Genomic DNA, 17,254 nt, shown 5'->3' with positions numbered 1-17,254 from the left:
TGTGATGCAAAGCTGAATTTTTAGGATCATTATCACATGATCCTTTAGAAATCATTCTAATATGACGATTCATTATCAAAGTTGGAAAACAGTTCTTCTGCTTAATATTTTTTTAGAACATATGATACTTTTTTAGGATACTTTGATGAATAAAAAGTAAAAAAAAAAAAAAAAAAAGAAGCTATGTTTTTAAATAAATATATATATAAATATTTTGTAATAACAATTTACACTACTGGTCAGTAATTTGGGGTCAGTAATTTCTTTCTTTCTTCTTTTTAAATGAAATCAATACTTTTATTCAGCAAGGATGTGTTAAATTGATAAAAAGTGATAGTAAAGAAAATATATTATTAGAATTTGTATTTATTTTGAATAAATGCAGTTCTTTTTAACCTTTTATTCATCAAATATATTAGACAGCAGAACTGTTTCCAACACTCATAATAAATCAGAATATTAGAATGATTTCTAAATGATCATGTGATAGACTGGATGTTACATGTGACACTGAAGGCTGGAGTAATGATGCTGAAAATTCAGCTTTGCGTCACAGGAATACAATTTTTTTTTTAAGTATATTATAATATTTCACAATATTACTGTTTTTTCTGTATTTTTGATCATATAAATGCAGGCTTGATGAGCAGAAGAAACTTCTTTCAAAAACATTTATATATACTCACACTGTTTTGAATGGGAGGCGCTGTAAATGTTATCACATTTTGTGGTTGACGCAGGAAGTATGTTAAAGGGGGTGCTAGCACATGTAGGGGTCTGAAACCAGTTCCAGTTTTAGGTCTAAATATAAAGACAACCACAAAACCTCATTACCTGCACGTGTTCTCATCTCATGAATAATGTAGGAAGAAACTTAATTAATCAGAATCTTTCTTTCCATCAAGGAAAAAGCAGAACGAATAGAGATCGTCATCAGCATCGTGGGTTGGTAATGGTTTCAGTGTTCTGTGAATCGGTTGCCATAGAGATCACAAAGTGCACTGATTCTGACGTGCATCCAGTTTTAGATTAAAAACAGGAAACAAGAAGACTTGTTATAAATCAGCTTCAAGGCATTTTCCTTAAAGGCATGTGTTAGACAGAGTCAGTGACTGCCAGAAAAGGTCTTTAAATGCACTTTATTAAATAAATGCATGCAGGTCTTTTCCAATCAAGGGTTTCTGTCATTTTAACATTGAAGAGTTCTCTTTCTTTTTAATCCTCCCTATCTCTCTTTCATTTTCTGCGTCTGTTACTCTCAAGTTCGAAACCACTTTAACCCTAAATAACCCCCCTCCTGACAACTCTTTAAACAGAACATTTACTAGAAAACCCCCTCAGGGGTCTCCTTTACCTGCCCTCAATGAGAAAACACCAGCTACTGTATGATACCATAAGAACGGTAACAGACGCACTTTATGAAACCTTAACACGCAAATAGCATCCACCTCAAAGGGTGCAAGGAGAGAATGGAAACTTCCTGTTTGGCTCATGATATGTTCTTCTGTTACGCTGAATGCTAAATTTGCCGTACAAGCACGCCATACTTGCAAAACAGTGCCAAAACGAAAGGCAGCCCGCCGTTTGCAACAGCATTTCTATTGTGTGAAGACTTCGAATTCAACAGATGGAGATTTTTAAGACATGTGTGACCTTCTTAAGTCTCTGTTTCTTCCATAGCAGCCTGTCTGAAACACAGAGCATTTGCAAAGGTAAGATCTTCTTTTCTTGTGCTTTACTTTAAACATTATTACTTTTGTTTATGTAACATAACATATTACGGCTGCTTTGGTCATATTAAATCATTTTTAACCGATTAGCCGAAAGCATATGAAGTACATCTTGACTTATTTGACAAAAGCTTAATTTCGCATGGGATGGAATATGCCCTGGGACTGATTTTTAAATGCAGGGGCTTCAAGTCGAGAGGCCTGAAGTGGCCTGACAGCCCAAGACGAGGCACTGCAAATGTTAATGTGTTTTATATTTGTAAGAGAATCAAGAGATATTTGGTTCGTCTGTTTTATCAGCCATTTGGAAAATCACATTTTATGAGGCTGGAGAAATAACGTGAAAATGTGTATATTATGTTGAAATTATGATACGTAAAGGCACCATTGCACGATACTATAAGACTTGGGGGCACGATATTTGACACGATACTTGGGGGAAATGCCCTTATAGACAAATCTAAATACATAATCATATATGACAAAATATATATACAAGAAAAACACATAATAGGAAAATAAGTAGAAAAAGAATTCAGAAAATTTTACATCTTGGTACCAGTGTATAAATCAAAATCAAAATACAGTCTAACCGATTAAATGAGCTTTGTTAACCGAAATATTATGCAGTCAGACTCATTAAAAACCAACTTTTCCACAAACATCTCATCTCAAATATTACATTTTACAATCTCAAATATTACATTTTACAACAAGCTGACATGTTTTGCCCTGACATTCTGACAGTAGAAAATGAAATACTGAGGGAGTTAATCATTCTGCAGAAGAATGATTCAGTATTTCCTTTTTATCTTTCTTTTTTTCCAAAGCGAAGTTCAAAGCAAATTGCTCAAAGAAACTTTGTCTCTATGACAACATTTCTCCACTCTTACAGGCAAAAGTTAATACTTATGAAATTAAGAAACAAGTCAAAACTGTTCTTCAGTTCTGTTATTCTGGCATTTACACTTTTGCAGCTTGCTTTTTATTTTTATGAGTTATGTATATAGGAAAGTGCCTGTGCATATTAATTTAACATAACGTTTCCTCAGGCCACCATGGATTGAAATGTAAACAAGCATAATTCACTTTTCTGATCCAGAGCAGTAAAAAAAATTAAAAAGAAGAAGAAGTGCATACACTATGGTAGCTAAAGTGATCTTGAGAAAAGACGCTGTCTTTTTTTTTAAAACGTGGGTGTCTTGCTGATTTCTGGATTCTGCAAAAACCACAGACAAAGTACATAATGTAAAACAAATATAAATTTTACCAAAGTCATATTTCAGATTTTAAAAGTTAAACTTAAAAACGGTGTATTAAGCGGTTTTAAGATGTTATTGATGTTTTGTTTCCTCTTCACCGCAGGAAATTTACCTCCAGTAAAACACGTGGCATTGAACAGCAATGTTTCCATACCCTGCCCTGTACTCAGCGCACCAGAAATGGTCTTCAAATTATTCAAAGGCTCAGAAGAGATCTTTTATATCAGCATTAATAATACATTCATCGGCAAAAACAACAACAGCCCGAAGAGAGGTGGCCCTTCAATTTTCAAAATCAATGATACGAATAACAGTACCAGTTTTATCCTGAACAGTGTAACGGTGAATGCTACAGCCATTTACACTTGTGAGGCCGAGAAAATCTTCCCTCCACCATTTCAGAAAGTGGAGCACAAACCACAAACTTTTGTGTTTGTTGAAGGTATGTTCACTATTATTGTTATGGAACATTGTCATTGTCAACAGCATTACACAATTGGCAAAATAATTAGTTATTTGTAATTCAGACATTTTATTATTTGTGCCTTGGTTGATTTGCAGTTAAAAGTCACATGTTGTATCCCTCCTTTTATCTCTCTTTCTGTGTGTGTGTGGTTTAGGTATTCCCTTCTTTGTTTGACAAAATGTCAAAAAAAAAAAAAAAAACTGTAGTACCTAAATTTGAATATATTATGTATAGAATATATAGAATGTTAGAATATGGAATATATAGTTACAATATACAGGTACAATATAAAAATTATAATTGTCTGTGGAAAGCCCCAATAAAACATAGAAATCCAACATGTGTGTGTTTCAACAGGGAGACCAGTTAAACCGTGCGCCGTCTGTCAACACACTGATCACCTGGTTTTTTGGGTTGTGCTAGGATTACTGGCCGCATATGGGCTATTAATGACTTGCACCATTTTCATGCTGCGGGTAAGTACTTATATTTACATCTAGAAAAAAAGGCTATTCAACATAGTATATATCTATAATTAAAATTAGTGTATTACTGAGTATTAGAAAAGTTATCCATTTGATTGAGGTCTCATAAAATATCATGAAGATATAAAACTGTAGCTAATATCATTTTTAAATATGCCAATTAGTAATCTTGGCCTTATAATATTGGTAAGAAATGCTGTGCTAATATATTATATTATATTATATATTTTTTTAATAATAGCATACAGTGATTATAGTGTTTACACTTTTTGATAGTATCATTTACCAACTAATATTAATTGATTAATGGATTGATTTAAATAACTTGAATGTTGATTAATTGATGCATTGCCCTTGGATGATAATTGTTTTTTTGATGTCTTTCCCATGCACATCCCATCCTTTGCACATCAGAGCAAGTTGAGTCAAATTGAAACTCCCTTCAAGGACAGAGAATGCAGACGGAAGTGGCAGGGGGTTCAACATCCAACCTGGCAGGGCTTTCACATAAACACTGTAGTATGAGATAACATTTAACAGGCCCTACCAAGAACAACCACTAAAACATCACATCAGACAATGATGTTTTAAAAAAGGGCACACTGCATCCTGAGAAAAATCCAACTACATTTATTTTTCACAGTTTCTTGTATTATATTTTCATTTAACCCACTATGTAATGTAGCCAAAATGTTGTTAGTGTTGCTAGCATGTGTGTGTGTGTGTGTATGTTCTCTCTCTATGTCCTTTTTTTTTATTGTTAATTGTATTTGGAAATAAACAAAACAACAAACCTTTCCTTTTTGGTACTGTATGCGCATGTCTGAAAGGAGGCATACACTTAGTTTGTTAAAAAGAGCAACTTATATGTTAAAATAAACCTGCTCAGTGATTTATTACATCCACTTCAACATTCTCCGGTAGTGAACCACTTTTCTTTTAACCCCTTAACTGTCACCCCGTCCCGAATACGGGACGCCTACGTTTACTTCACTATATTACAATTAAATCTAATCTAATCTTGACAAACTATATATCGTTGGAAAGGTCTAAGACTCCCAAATATATATTTACCAATGTTTTTTTAAAAAAAAAAATGATGTAGGAAAAGTAATAGATTAATTTATGACAAGAGTACACCCTCAAAAATCTACAATATAACAAGAGTAAAAAAAAAAAAAAAAACACATTTTAGAAATAATCAGAAATGATATTTCAACTGAAAACTTAAAATCTCAAAATTAATTCTTTAAAACCAATTTTAAAATCAGACTTTGCATTACCATGTAAGTGGTACATCAATATCATGTTACAAAATGTTTTCAGTCATGGATTATAAAAATGTAGGTTTGTATCATGCGCATTCAAGTCTTTCTTCAAAAACGTGAGTGGCAGTTTTAAAGAGCATCCCCAAAAGGAAGTTTTGCTGTTTTCAGCTATTTTTCCCCACCAAAGTCACACCCCCCGTCTCACACACTCATCGGAAAATAACAAAATGACTAAAAATGTTCATCTCATGAAAGCTCTGCGGTTAAGAGTCCTGAACCTCTTACTGATATGTCTGAATCAGTTTTTAGTTTCTTTTTCTGTCTTTCTTCTACCTTCTCACGCTATTGATGATCAACAAGCAATAACACAGAACATCCACTGGAGGGAGACGCAGGACTTTCATTCCATTAACCAAAAGCCTCAAGAGACTGAAGGGCACTGTTAGTGAGTGTGTTACTCTGCAATCCTCCCTCCCTTTCTATAATAACCCCACCCTGTGTGCGAACACTCTTAAATAACTGTCTACCCACGCTGCGCGCTCATTAGAGCTACAGCGCGCTTTCCAGTGACTACAGTTGCACGCGCATAGGCATTCTTTCACAGACGCGCGCGCAGATGCGGGCAATGGATGCGCAGGATATGTTTAGCGCGTATTAATATATAGCTTACCTTTAAATGCGTATAAGCCTTTTCTTTAATTGACTTTAAGTGCAACATCGTGAATAAAAATATTTTTAATTGGTTTAGAAACCCTTATTCCTACCAATTATCGCAGTGCAATGGATTTACAGAACATGAATGAAACTCAGATCCCGTTTTGGGAAGGTATAAGAACTCCAGACAATTCCAGCGTGAACAGCTCTGCGTTGGAAGTTAACGCCACCTGTAGCAATGCGTCAATTATTCAGAAATTCAAACCCACACGAGCAAAAGGTAAGAACATGCAATTCATTTTAATATTATGTTGTCTTGTTTCCTTGCCTTATGCTGTACTTTTTATTCCCGCAGATAAATTAATAAATAAATCGGCATGATACACAACATGAAACACATGATACGATCAAGCTGATAACAGTTTATATATATATATATAATATATATATGATTAATTATTTATATACTTTAGCTATAGCAGCTTGTGTTTCAGTATGTGCGCTTATTAATTTAAAATACTCATTAAGATTAGTGGTAATTTTTTTTAATAGTGCAGCAATGTATTTAATACATTTCATATATAAGTCAATATTTAAGAACTAAGTCAATATTTTCAAGAATATGTTAGAGGTAATGGTTAAGTGTAATTAAACCCCAAGGATGCTCTTTGCATTTTTCAGCTCTCATCGGCATCATTATACTCTCTGGACATGCAAATAGTGTTTACTTCATTAGGACATGAACAAACAATCCTGGATAAATGTGGTTACTAATTGATAGGTATATTCAAAAGCACAACCTCTTGAATGATTCGTGGGTAGAGGAATGATTATTAAATAATAATTTTTTTATAAATCTATGCACTTGTGCAAGGTTGTGAATCACACTGACACAAGTCAGGGGGATTGTTTGGTAGCACATTAAACTGTCTGTAAGGTTCTTCAGGCTGCAAAACTGTGGCCAACAATTTCATCAGGTCATTTCAAACATCTGTAATTTGAGATATCCAACTTGACATTTATGAGCCCAATAAAACCTCCCATCTGGGGGAAAAAAATACAAATAATTATTCCATTTGATTAGATTTTTTATGCACAAACACCCTAGCAGTGTCTCATATAATTACAAAACTGCTACAGCATTTCTTTTTCTGTTTTAGGTACAGTATCCACAAATTTTATACAGCCACACATTGGTGACTTACTCAAACTGGTGGTTCCGCTCTTTAAAAAAGTGGCGAGATTATCTAGTTTTAGCTTGAGAGCGTTCTGATGTGTTCACTTACTGTATACATGATGAAAGAAGCTGGCATACACTTGGCAAGAGTGTGACTCGTGCATGAGAATACATGTAGAGCAGGAGTAGGTGAAACAATACAGTAGATTTTCAATAAATTCATAGATTGCCAGTTTTTAAAGCATGCATCCATATAAATGCGAATTATTTTGAATTGGCAACACATATAATTACATATTACACCAAATGTTGTTCCAACTAACCCAATAGGGGTGAGTATGCATTAGTTTGTTCCAGTTCTACAATTGCAATGTTTGATTTATATATATATATATATATATATATATATATATATATATATATATATATATATATATATATATATTACAAAGTACTAATCAAACTAATAACAGATTCTTTGACTGGAGAAATCCCACTGTTGGTTAAGCATAAGGGTTCAAGTTGTTGCCGCTTAGCATGGCCCCATTTGGTAGATGACGCAACTAACCATCTGGCTACAAAGAGCATTACTCCACTGACATTCATTCAGAAATATCAGTGTATTCTGATGAAATAATATATTTTTATAAGCAATAAAAGTGCCCGAGTTTGTCCAAAATGACTTAAAAGTGTAAACAAAATCAACATATTTCTCCTGTCTCAGCTCGGTATAGTTACTAACATCTATAAAAACAAGCAACCTGGTCCTACCAAAAACCCTACAATAAGCTTATTGTCTCATCAAAATAAACCTAAACAAATGAGCCTATTTTTACAAAATAATAACTACTAATACTAAAAAAGCTTCACATATGATACAATTGGCCATCTAAATTAATAAGATCATCTCTCTATGTGCACACACACATGCACACACCTATGGAAAGGAAAAATGCATGCATTAAGGAGAGGGGAGGAGCTTAGGAAATAAGATACACCATGGCGATTGATAATGACATCCTGTAGGGTTGAACAGTAGGTGGGGATATATGACAACTGCCATTAGTGGGCACTGTCAAGCCACACGACTCCCAAATTTATAAGCAACTTTATGGAAAATCAAGCTGCTCATAATAAAAGGACACAGCAGTTGCATGTTGTGCAATTTGCATTGCTATAACGCCATGTCATTTTCCTGCAGCTATATAGTTATTAGTCACATGGCATTTTCGGCGTATGTGATTGGCTCAAAATAATTGGCAGCAGAATTTAATCTGCATTTGCCGCCATGAGCAAAGCTGACAGATTTCAAATTGCGTACTTCTAGAGGTTTTCTGCACTAACCGATGAGGAGGCATTGGGGGAGCGCTAATGCATAGCTTGTTTATTTTAATGTGGATCACTTAATATAATTATTTCACAACCACAAATGTCTCTATAAGAATGTATTACCTATTTCCAAACAGTTGCGTTGACAATGCAGTAGTATAAAGGTATGATTAATTGAAGTTTTTTTTTATAGTCTGCTCTAGAAATGAGGAAAGAAAGACATATTACCCCACTTTATATGTTTTCCATGTGAAAGGAGTACATGTCTTTTAAAATGACAAATAGAACGGTTTTAACTAAACATTTATATTTTGCTGATTACATTTTAGCTCTCTTTAATTCTGACAGCGCATAGTCTTTCAACGCCTCTCATACTCCACTGACTAGCTGTCTTCTCCATCCTACTCTCTCGTCTCCTGTTTCTTTTTCCATTTCTGGTATCCTGATATTAGCTGCGGCATCTCATGCCAACTACCTGATGGAGTGTGAATGGTGGCATTTTGGGATAAACCACTCAGTGTCTTAAGAAGGAGCCCACATATCTTGTATCATTACATAAAAACAGTAATTGCGCTTATTAAACATTTAAAACCAAATCATATGAGAGTTTGGGTTTTTGCTGGGTACCCTGTCCCATTTTTTCTCGCACTCTTATGACACCTGTCTGATTGCCATTGCAGCATTAATAAGTTATTTGGTAATATAGTTTGACTGCTTCTGGCTTTAAATGTATGTATTTGTTGATGATGTGGGGTGATGCTAATAGCTGTTATCTGTGTTAGCTGTTGAGGTCCATACAGTATGAAGCAACAACAATAGAGCTAATTACAGGAACTCTGTAAAAATCCTTTTATATGCAAAACTGAAGTGTTGATAAATTAAAATGTATTTAGTTGTAATTTGTAGTTGTCTTGAAAATAATTTATTGGCTGAACAGGATTTTATACATGTGGCAAACAAACAAATAAACCAAACATGACAGTTATTACCTTTTATAGTGCTCAGTGTGGGGTAGTGAAAAATGAGATCATTATTTAACAAGTAAAAAAAATAAATAAATAAAAAACAACAAACAAAACCTTCACTTTCTGCATCAGCGTAATGGTTGGATGCTTAAACTGTGTTGCTGTGTTTTCTTGTGCACTAAAATTGAACAGAAGCTCTTAACATTAAACTTTGGCACTGTGCCTGAATAAAATGGCTTTAATTTTTAATTGGCTTCAAATTACAGCAAATCATTTTACCCAGTCTAATTACTTGACATTCTAAAAATCACAGACTTACTGACTCCCTTTGACTAATTTTTATTTATTCATCAAATTAATAAGGACCCAGTCATAACACTTGGCACAAGCAATGCCTGTAGATAAATTCCTTACAAGTACAGTAGACTTCATGAAGAAAGCAGCAGAACTGACCAATGAATAAAACATCATAAAGATGAATTATTGAAATGCATACATCAGTGCTTGCCGGGTAATGCATGCTGAAGAATAGTTCATAATTCAAACTTTGTTCACTCAAAATGGAATAGCTCTTATGTTAGCTGTTGGGCTACGGAAGAACAAGCACTCAGTTGTTGAGTGCAGATGGATTTAAAACAAAAGGCAACAAATTACCCTGTGTTGGAAATATTCTGTGTATATGACACAGAAAGTGTCCACAACTTAATGTGAAGCATCTGACTTAAAGCAGTCCATGGCTGTTAGAAAGTTTGTCTGACTTGAGTGCAGACACCATGTCAATGACGTATGCCATCGGAGAACTGCAAGAGCAATTTGAGAGCAGTCGGCTTGTTCAGTCAGCAGTTTCACCAAAGTGGCTGCACAACTATTTCACAATTATATAAACTCACCGATGATAATAACCATGTGTATTTTGTGTTTACAATGACACCTTCAGTCCCACCAATGCTCACAAATCCATGTTTTTAACAGTAAAAATAGTTTTCATGTAACCTTATATTGTCATGTTTATCAAAATAAAACCAGTAAAAATATAGACTCCAGTTTATTCGTATTTAAAAAGTATAGAAGCAATGACTGAAAATAGTTTTGGGGTTCTGGATTTGTTTTGTACTTGCAGAAAACACTGACTGAAAAGTAGTTTAATCAGTAGCGCACAAACATTATACATAATCAACCAATCGTGGTGTGCTAGAAGGTGGGATCTTCAAATGAACAGTCAAAGCAATACAAATATGTGGACATATACAATTAGGTCCATATATATTTGAACACAGTCACAATTTTGTATTATTTTAGCTGCTGACCAAAACTTATTCAGGTTACAGCTATGTAATGAATATTGGCTTAAAGTGCATACTCTGAATGTTAATTTAGGGTATTCTGAGTATGGGTCACCATAATGGGCTGTATGTCAGGTCACTTGTCACTCACTTGACAGTTCTCATTAAAACTTGAGGAAAGTTTAAGGAATTAAAGCTCTTTAATATGTACCTCCCCCCTTTTCTAGGGACCATAAGTAATTGGACAATTCACTTAAAAACTGTTTCATAGACAGTAGTGGGCTATTCCTTCATTATTTCTACATCAATTAAGCAGGTAAACGTTCTGGAGTTTATTCTTAATGTGCCATTTGCATTTGGAAACTGTTGCTGTGAACCCACATCATGTTGCCAAAGGATATCTCCATTCAGGTCAAACAGACAATTGTTAAGGAAATCCATCAGAGATATTAGAAATCTCCAAATCAATAGTCTGGCACATTCTGAGAAAAAAAAAGAACACACTGGTGAGCTCAACAACATAAAAAGGCCTGGAGGTCCACAGAGGACAACAGTTGTGGATGATCCTCTCCATGGTAAAGTAAAACAACATCCAGCCAATTGAAGAACACTCTCCAGGAGGTAAGTGTGTCACTGTCAAAGTCTGCAATAAGAGAAGTCTTCACCAAAGCAAATACACAGGGTTCACCACAAGATGCAAACAAGGTCAAATTAGACTTTGACAAAAATCATCTAAAAAGCCAGACCACTTCTGGAAAAGCATTCTTTGGAGAGCTGAAATGAATATCAAACTGTACTGGTGTTTAGTGATGATATGACAGAGGACAGAAGTAGCTGGATGAATTATGAAGTGTATAGAGATATGTCTGCCCGGATTCAGCCAAATGGAGCAAAGATGATTAGACGGTGCTTTCATAGTACAACAGGAAAATGACCCAGAACATACTTCAAAAGCAACCCAGGAATTAAAAAGGAGGTAAAAAGTGGATTATTCTGCAATGACCAAGTCAATCTCCTGATTTCAACCTGATTGAGCAAGCATTTGACTTGCTTGACAAAACTGATGGCAGAAAGACCCACAAACAAACAACAACTGAAGTCAGCTGCATTAAGGCCTGGCAAAGCATCACTAAGGAGTAAAACAAGTCTCTGGGGATCTCCATGGAGTTCCAGGCTTAAGGCAGTCGTTACCTGCAAATATTTCTTTGTCCAATTACATATCAATCCCTGAAAATGGGGGACTGTGTATAAAAATGGTTGTAATTTATAAACATTTTGTGTTATATTTTTGTTCAACCCCTTGAACTGCAGCTTAAGCTCTGTACTTTAATTTCTTCTTGATTGTTTCATTTGAATTCTGTTCTGGTGGCATACAGAGCCAAAATTATGAAAATTGTGTCAGTGTCCAAATATATATGGACCTGACTGTAAGTTATTCAGACTGTAGAGAGAACATCAACAGAAAAACAAAGAACCCCCAACCGGACCCCACCACTGAACCGAAACTCAACCAGAAAGTAGTGTCAAAATACAGACACTATGCCCTGAACACATAGCACAACACATGGACAGAAGAGCATCTCAAAGCTGCATGCTCACACAAAGATAAGACAATACACCACATAAGTGTCAGGATCCTGACTAAGAAATCAATCTAAGAACAAGATCAACCAAAGTGACATAAATGAATGTACCCTAAATAATTGCATTTACGTTGATTTTTATTCTTTGTGACTTAGTAACCTGGTAGTGCCTATTTAATTTGATCTGAAGTAAATCTGACATGCAGGAGGAGCCAGTTGGTAGGTGCTGTTCCTGTTCCTGTGAGAACAGGTTCAGCTCCCAGCAGAGCTACAAGACAAATGAACAGAGGAACTGTCAGGGCAGGTCAGGGGAACATGAAAAGCGAGGAGCTGTCACAACAGTAACAGCTATGACTTTACACTCAGACTGACACTGAACACTAGAATGAGCAATGCACAATACCATTGGGATGACACTGGATTAACTGTAGTGGTGCCGACACCGCTGACTGTGACTGACTGTACTGTGACTAGAGGCGGCCACAACTTCACAAATGTCAATTTCATGCTTTCCAGAGGCTTCCATTGTACTTCCATCTGTTTATGCCCACGGACAAAGAGCAATGTTTATACATTCTGTTTTGAAACAGCAGAAAAAGCGGGAGTAAACAGCAGAATAGCATACTGTAAATCAATCTCTGCTTAACGGTTCTTTATTCTGCTATACAGAATGCATATTTATGTAGGCCTCTGTTAAATGAGCATATTTTTTCAGCTGTATTAGATTAAAGACAAAATAAATCAATAGAAAAATGACATGGAGATTCTATAGTGGCAGCTTTGTTTGTTTCTGCTCAGGTGTAAATAATAAAACATGTAATTGTAAGAAAGAAAAAATGAGAAAGAAGATACATATTAAAGTAAAGTTACAATTAAATATGTCTCAATTGCAATATATAAAGTCTCACTTATTAAAAATAAAGTTACAGTTATGAGAAATAAATTGCCAGTTGTCAGACATAAAGACACATTGCAATATGTATTATTGAATATATATATTGCAATAAGTCATGATTATGATTAATACATTATAATTAATTCTCTGTTGTAAGAAATAGACTATCCTATTTTCCTATTTTTATTGTTTATTATTATTTTTTCCCCAGCTGAGGCATAAAAGGATCTAGGCCTACATACAACACTCGAGCTATAAGTAAATCATAGTTAAATGTTTCATGTAATATTTTTCCCTATGTGTAAAGCAAACGATCAGATGACAGACTAAACACCACTGCAATGGATGAGCATTTTAGTGAATCATGTTAACTCATACCAACTCACTGTTATGAACACAGAAAAAAAAAGAAAAAAAAGTACACTTTAGAAGATTTTAAAAGTGTTCATAATGTATGGTTGCTTCGACTTCAACAAGGTCTGACTAAAGTGTTATAGATTATGTTTCCTACGTCAGGAGTGAGAAAGATGAGCCAGAATCAACCACCGAAACAGAGAGAATGATTATCAATAACGTCTACACGGTAGGTGGTGAAAAAATGCATAGAGAATACTTTGAATTGTGTGATTGATGGTGAATTGATTGTTCAAACCTGAGGTGAGGAATTCAAAGTCAGCCACCTGGCTGGGAGTGTGATTACTTCACAGATTGCTCATGTGAAATCAAAAAATATCATTTTTCAGGACTGTCTGCATCATTACTGTCCTGATGAGGAGATGATGCATGTAAACAGACCCCCCTCCTTATAACCCACCATACAACACATACACCTCAGCTCAGTTTATGCAGTAAAATACATTTTGCTTATCGTTATGGTTGAACTGGATCATCAAAGGTCAGCAGCAAAAACATTAGTAAATAAAATGGGATTAGACACATTTATGATATTTTTTACATTTTTAAGAGTTTGCATTCCAGTGTTTTAATTCATTTTGATGAATCAGTTTTTTTGCGAGTGGGATGTTAACATTTAGTCTAGAACTACAAACCTGGTTCCAAAAAAGTTGGGGCACAGAACAAATTGTCAATAAAAACAGAATGCAATGATGTGGAAGTCATTTCAAATGTTTAAACTGAGAAAATGTATAATTTTAAGGGAAAAATAAGTTGATTTTAAATATCATGGCATCAACACATCTCAAAAAAGGTGGGACAAGGTCATGTTTACCACTGTGTGGCATCCCCTTTTCTTTTTATAATGTCTGCAAATGTCTGGGGAATGAGGAGACAAGTTGCTCAAGTTTAGGATTAGGAATGTTGTCCCATTCTTGTCTAATACAGGCTTCTGGTTGCTCAACTGCCTTAAGTCTTCTTTGTCGCATCTTCCTCTTAATGATGTGTCAAATGTTTTCTATGGGTGAAAGATCTGAACTGCAGGCTAGACATTTCAGTACCCGGATCCTTCTTCTATGCAGCCATGATGTTATAATTGATGCAGTATGTGGTCTGGCATTGTCATGTTGGAAAATGCAAGGTCTTCCCTGAAAGAGACGACGTCTGGATGGGGGCATATGTTCTAGAACTTGGGTATACCTTTCAGCATTGATGGTGCCTTTCCAGATGTGTAAGCTGCCCATGCCACACGCACTCATGCAACCCCATACCATCAGAGATGCAGGCTTCTGAACTGAGCTCTGATAACAACTTGGGTTGTCCTTATCCTCTTTCACGAGTTCACATCTACGTATATTAATACAGTAAGTTTATGCGTATTTGGCGTGCTGTCCGGGTGGAGGGCTCCGAGCTCGGGATGTGGCCCGAACCCAGAGTACTCCCCCTAAAACAAGAGAGCAAAAGGACAGCCGCCGGACTACGAACCCCCCAAAACGCAGAGATTTGGCGGGCTGACGTTTTTAGAAGTATGTTCATTTGACAAGGAGATCTTGCGTTGCCTCTGGCAGAAGCAGAGGAGCAGGCAGGTCCTGTTGGCTAATAGTTGAGGAAGAAGCGGTTACAATGTCGGGAAGACAGGATCCACCATTTGCCTGCGAGGTGTAATGATATATTGACTAGATGTGTAATGTGTCCGCTGGGAGGCTGAGGCTCGCTGGACAGGTAGAGGAAATGAATGGGTATTTACTGCGTCCGCTGAGAGACTAGTGCTCGCTGGACAGACAGAGGAAACAAACAGGTATTTACAGTGTCTGCTGGGAGTCTGAGGCTCTCTGGACAGGTAGAGGAAACCAATAGATATTACTGCGTCCGCTGGGAGACTGAGGCTCGCTGGACAGGCAGGGGAAACCAATAGATATTACTGCGTCCGCTGGGAGACTGAGGCTCGCTGGACAGGCAGGGGAAACCAATAGATATTACTGCGTCCGCTGGGAGACTAGTGCTCGCTGGCACAGGCAGGGGAAACCAATAGATATTTCTGTGTCCGCTGGGAGACTAGTGCTCGCTGGACAGGCAGGGGAACCCAATAGATATTACTGCGTCAGCTGGGAGACTGAGGCTCGCTGGACAGGCAGGGGAAACCAATAGATATTACTGCGTCCGCTGGGAGACTGAGGCTCGCTGGACAGGCAGGGGAAACCAATAGATATTACTGCATCCGCTGGGAGACTGAGGCTCGCTGGACAGGCAGGGGAAACCAATAGATATTACTGCGTCCGCTGGGTGACTAGTGCTCGCTGGACAGACAGGGGAAACCAATAGATATTACTGCGTCAGCTGGGAGACTGAGGCTCGCTGGACAGGCAGGGGAAACCAATAGATATTACTGCGTCCGCTGGGAGACTGAGGCTCGCTGGACAGGCAGGGGAAACCAATAGATATTACTGCATCCGCTGGGAGACTGAGGCTCGCTGGACAGGCAGGGGAAACCAATAGATATTACTGCGTCCGCTGGGTGACTAGTGCTCGCTGGACAGACAGGGGAAACCAATAGATATTACTGCGTCCGCTGGGAGACTGAGGCTCGCTGGACAGGCAGGGGAAACCAATAGATATTACTGCATCCACTGGGAGACTGAGGCTCGCTGGACAGGCAGGGGAACCCAATAGATATTACTGCGTCAGCTGGGAGTCTGAGGCTCGCTGGACAGGCAGGGGAAACCAATAGATATTACTGCGTCCACTGGGAGACTAGTGCTCGCTGGACAGGCAGGGGAAACCAATAGATATTACTGCGTCCGCTGGGAGACTGAGGCTCGCTCGACAGGCAGGGGAAACCAATAGATATTAATGCATTCCCTGGGAGACTGAGGCTCGCTGGACAGGCAGGGGAAACCAATAGATATTACTGCGTCCGCTGGGTGACTAGTGCTCGCTGGACAGACAGGGGAAACCAATAGATATTACTGCATCCGCTGGGAGACTGAGGCTCGCTGGACAGACGGGGGAAACCAATAGATATTACTGCGTCCGCTGGGTGACTGAGCCTCGCTGGACAGACAGGGGAAACCAATAGATATTTCTGTGTCCGCTGGGAGACTAGTGCTCGCTGGACAGGCAGGGGAACCCAATAGATATTACTGCGTCAGCTGGGAGACTGAGGCTCGCTGGACAGGCAGGGGAAACCAATAGATATTACTGCGTCCACTGGGAGACTAGTGCTCGCTGGACAGGCAGGGGAAACCAATAGATATTACTGCGTCCGCTGGGAGACTGAGGCTCGCTGGACAGGCAGGGGAAACCAATAGATATTACTGCATCCGCTGGGGAGACTGAGGCTCGCTGGACAGGCAGGGGAAACCAATAGATATTACTGCGTCCACTGGGTGACTAGTGCTCGCTGGACAGACAGGGGAAACCAATAGATATTACTGCGTCCGCTGGGAGACTGAGCCTCGCTGGACAGACAGGGGAAACCAATGGATATTTGTGTGTCCGCTGGGAGACAAGTGTTCGCTGGACAGGCAGGGGAAAAAACGGATAGACATTTTCTGTGTCCGCTGGGAGACTAAGGCTCGCTGGACAGACAGAGGAACAAAATAGATGTTTACTGAGTCCGCTGTGAGACTAGTGCTCGCTGGACTGATAGAGGAGACAAATAGGTATTTTCTGCATCTGCTGGGAGACTAGTGCTCGCTGGACCGACAGATGAGACAAATGGGTATTTTACTGCGTCCGCTGAGAGACAAGTGCTCGCTGGACGG

The 17,254-nt window shown here is 37.7% G+C and overlaps 2 protein-coding genes across 2 annotated transcripts in view; both read left to right on the top strand.

The window, feature by feature from the left end:
• Positions 1-1,418: 1,418 nt before the first annotated feature.
• On the top strand, positions 1,419-4,741 carry si:dkey-1h24.6 (uncharacterized). The gene is made up of 4 exons (XM_052545009.1): positions 1,419-1,712; positions 3,096-3,434; positions 3,816-3,934; positions 4,358-4,741. The coding sequence occupies exons 1-4, from the start codon at positions 1,628-1,630 to the stop codon at positions 4,466-4,468; spliced, it is 654 nt and encodes a 217-aa protein (XP_052400969.1). The 5' UTR covers positions 1,419-1,627; the 3' UTR covers positions 4,469-4,741.
• A 1,008-nt stretch (positions 4,742-5,749) lies between these two features.
• Positions 5,750-17,254, top strand: part of cckbra (cholecystokinin B receptor a) — a 34,577-nt gene continuing 23,072 nt past the window's right edge. Inside the window, exon 1 of the mRNA XM_052545025.1 lies at positions 5,750-6,145. Coding sequence (XP_052400985.1) covers positions 5,992-6,145 — 154 coding nt within the window. The 5' untranslated portion in view covers positions 5,750-5,991. The remainder of the gene's footprint in view (positions 6,146-17,254) is intronic.

The sequence above is a fragment of the Carassius gibelio genome, chromosome B1 (assembly GCF_023724105.1).
Source record: "Carassius gibelio isolate Cgi1373 ecotype wild population from Czech Republic chromosome B1, carGib1.2-hapl.c, whole genome shotgun sequence".
Lineage (NCBI taxonomy): Eukaryota > Metazoa > Chordata > Actinopteri > Cypriniformes > Cyprinidae > Carassius > Carassius gibelio.
This window is presented reverse-complemented; position numbering and strand designations above follow the sequence as displayed.

Coding starts and splice junctions, on each gene's coding strand:
- si:dkey-1h24.6 (XM_052545009.1), top strand. CDS start 1,628: ATGGAGATTTTTAAGACATGTGTGACCTTCTTAAGTCTCTGTTTCTTC. Junction 3,435..3,815: donor AACTTTTGTGTTTGTTGAAG/GTATGTTCACTA, acceptor GTGTTTCAACAG/GGAGACCAGTTAAACCGTGC. Junction 3,935..4,357: donor GCACCATTTTCATGCTGCGG/GTAAGTACTTAT, acceptor TTTGCACATCAG/AGCAAGTTGAGTCAAATTGA.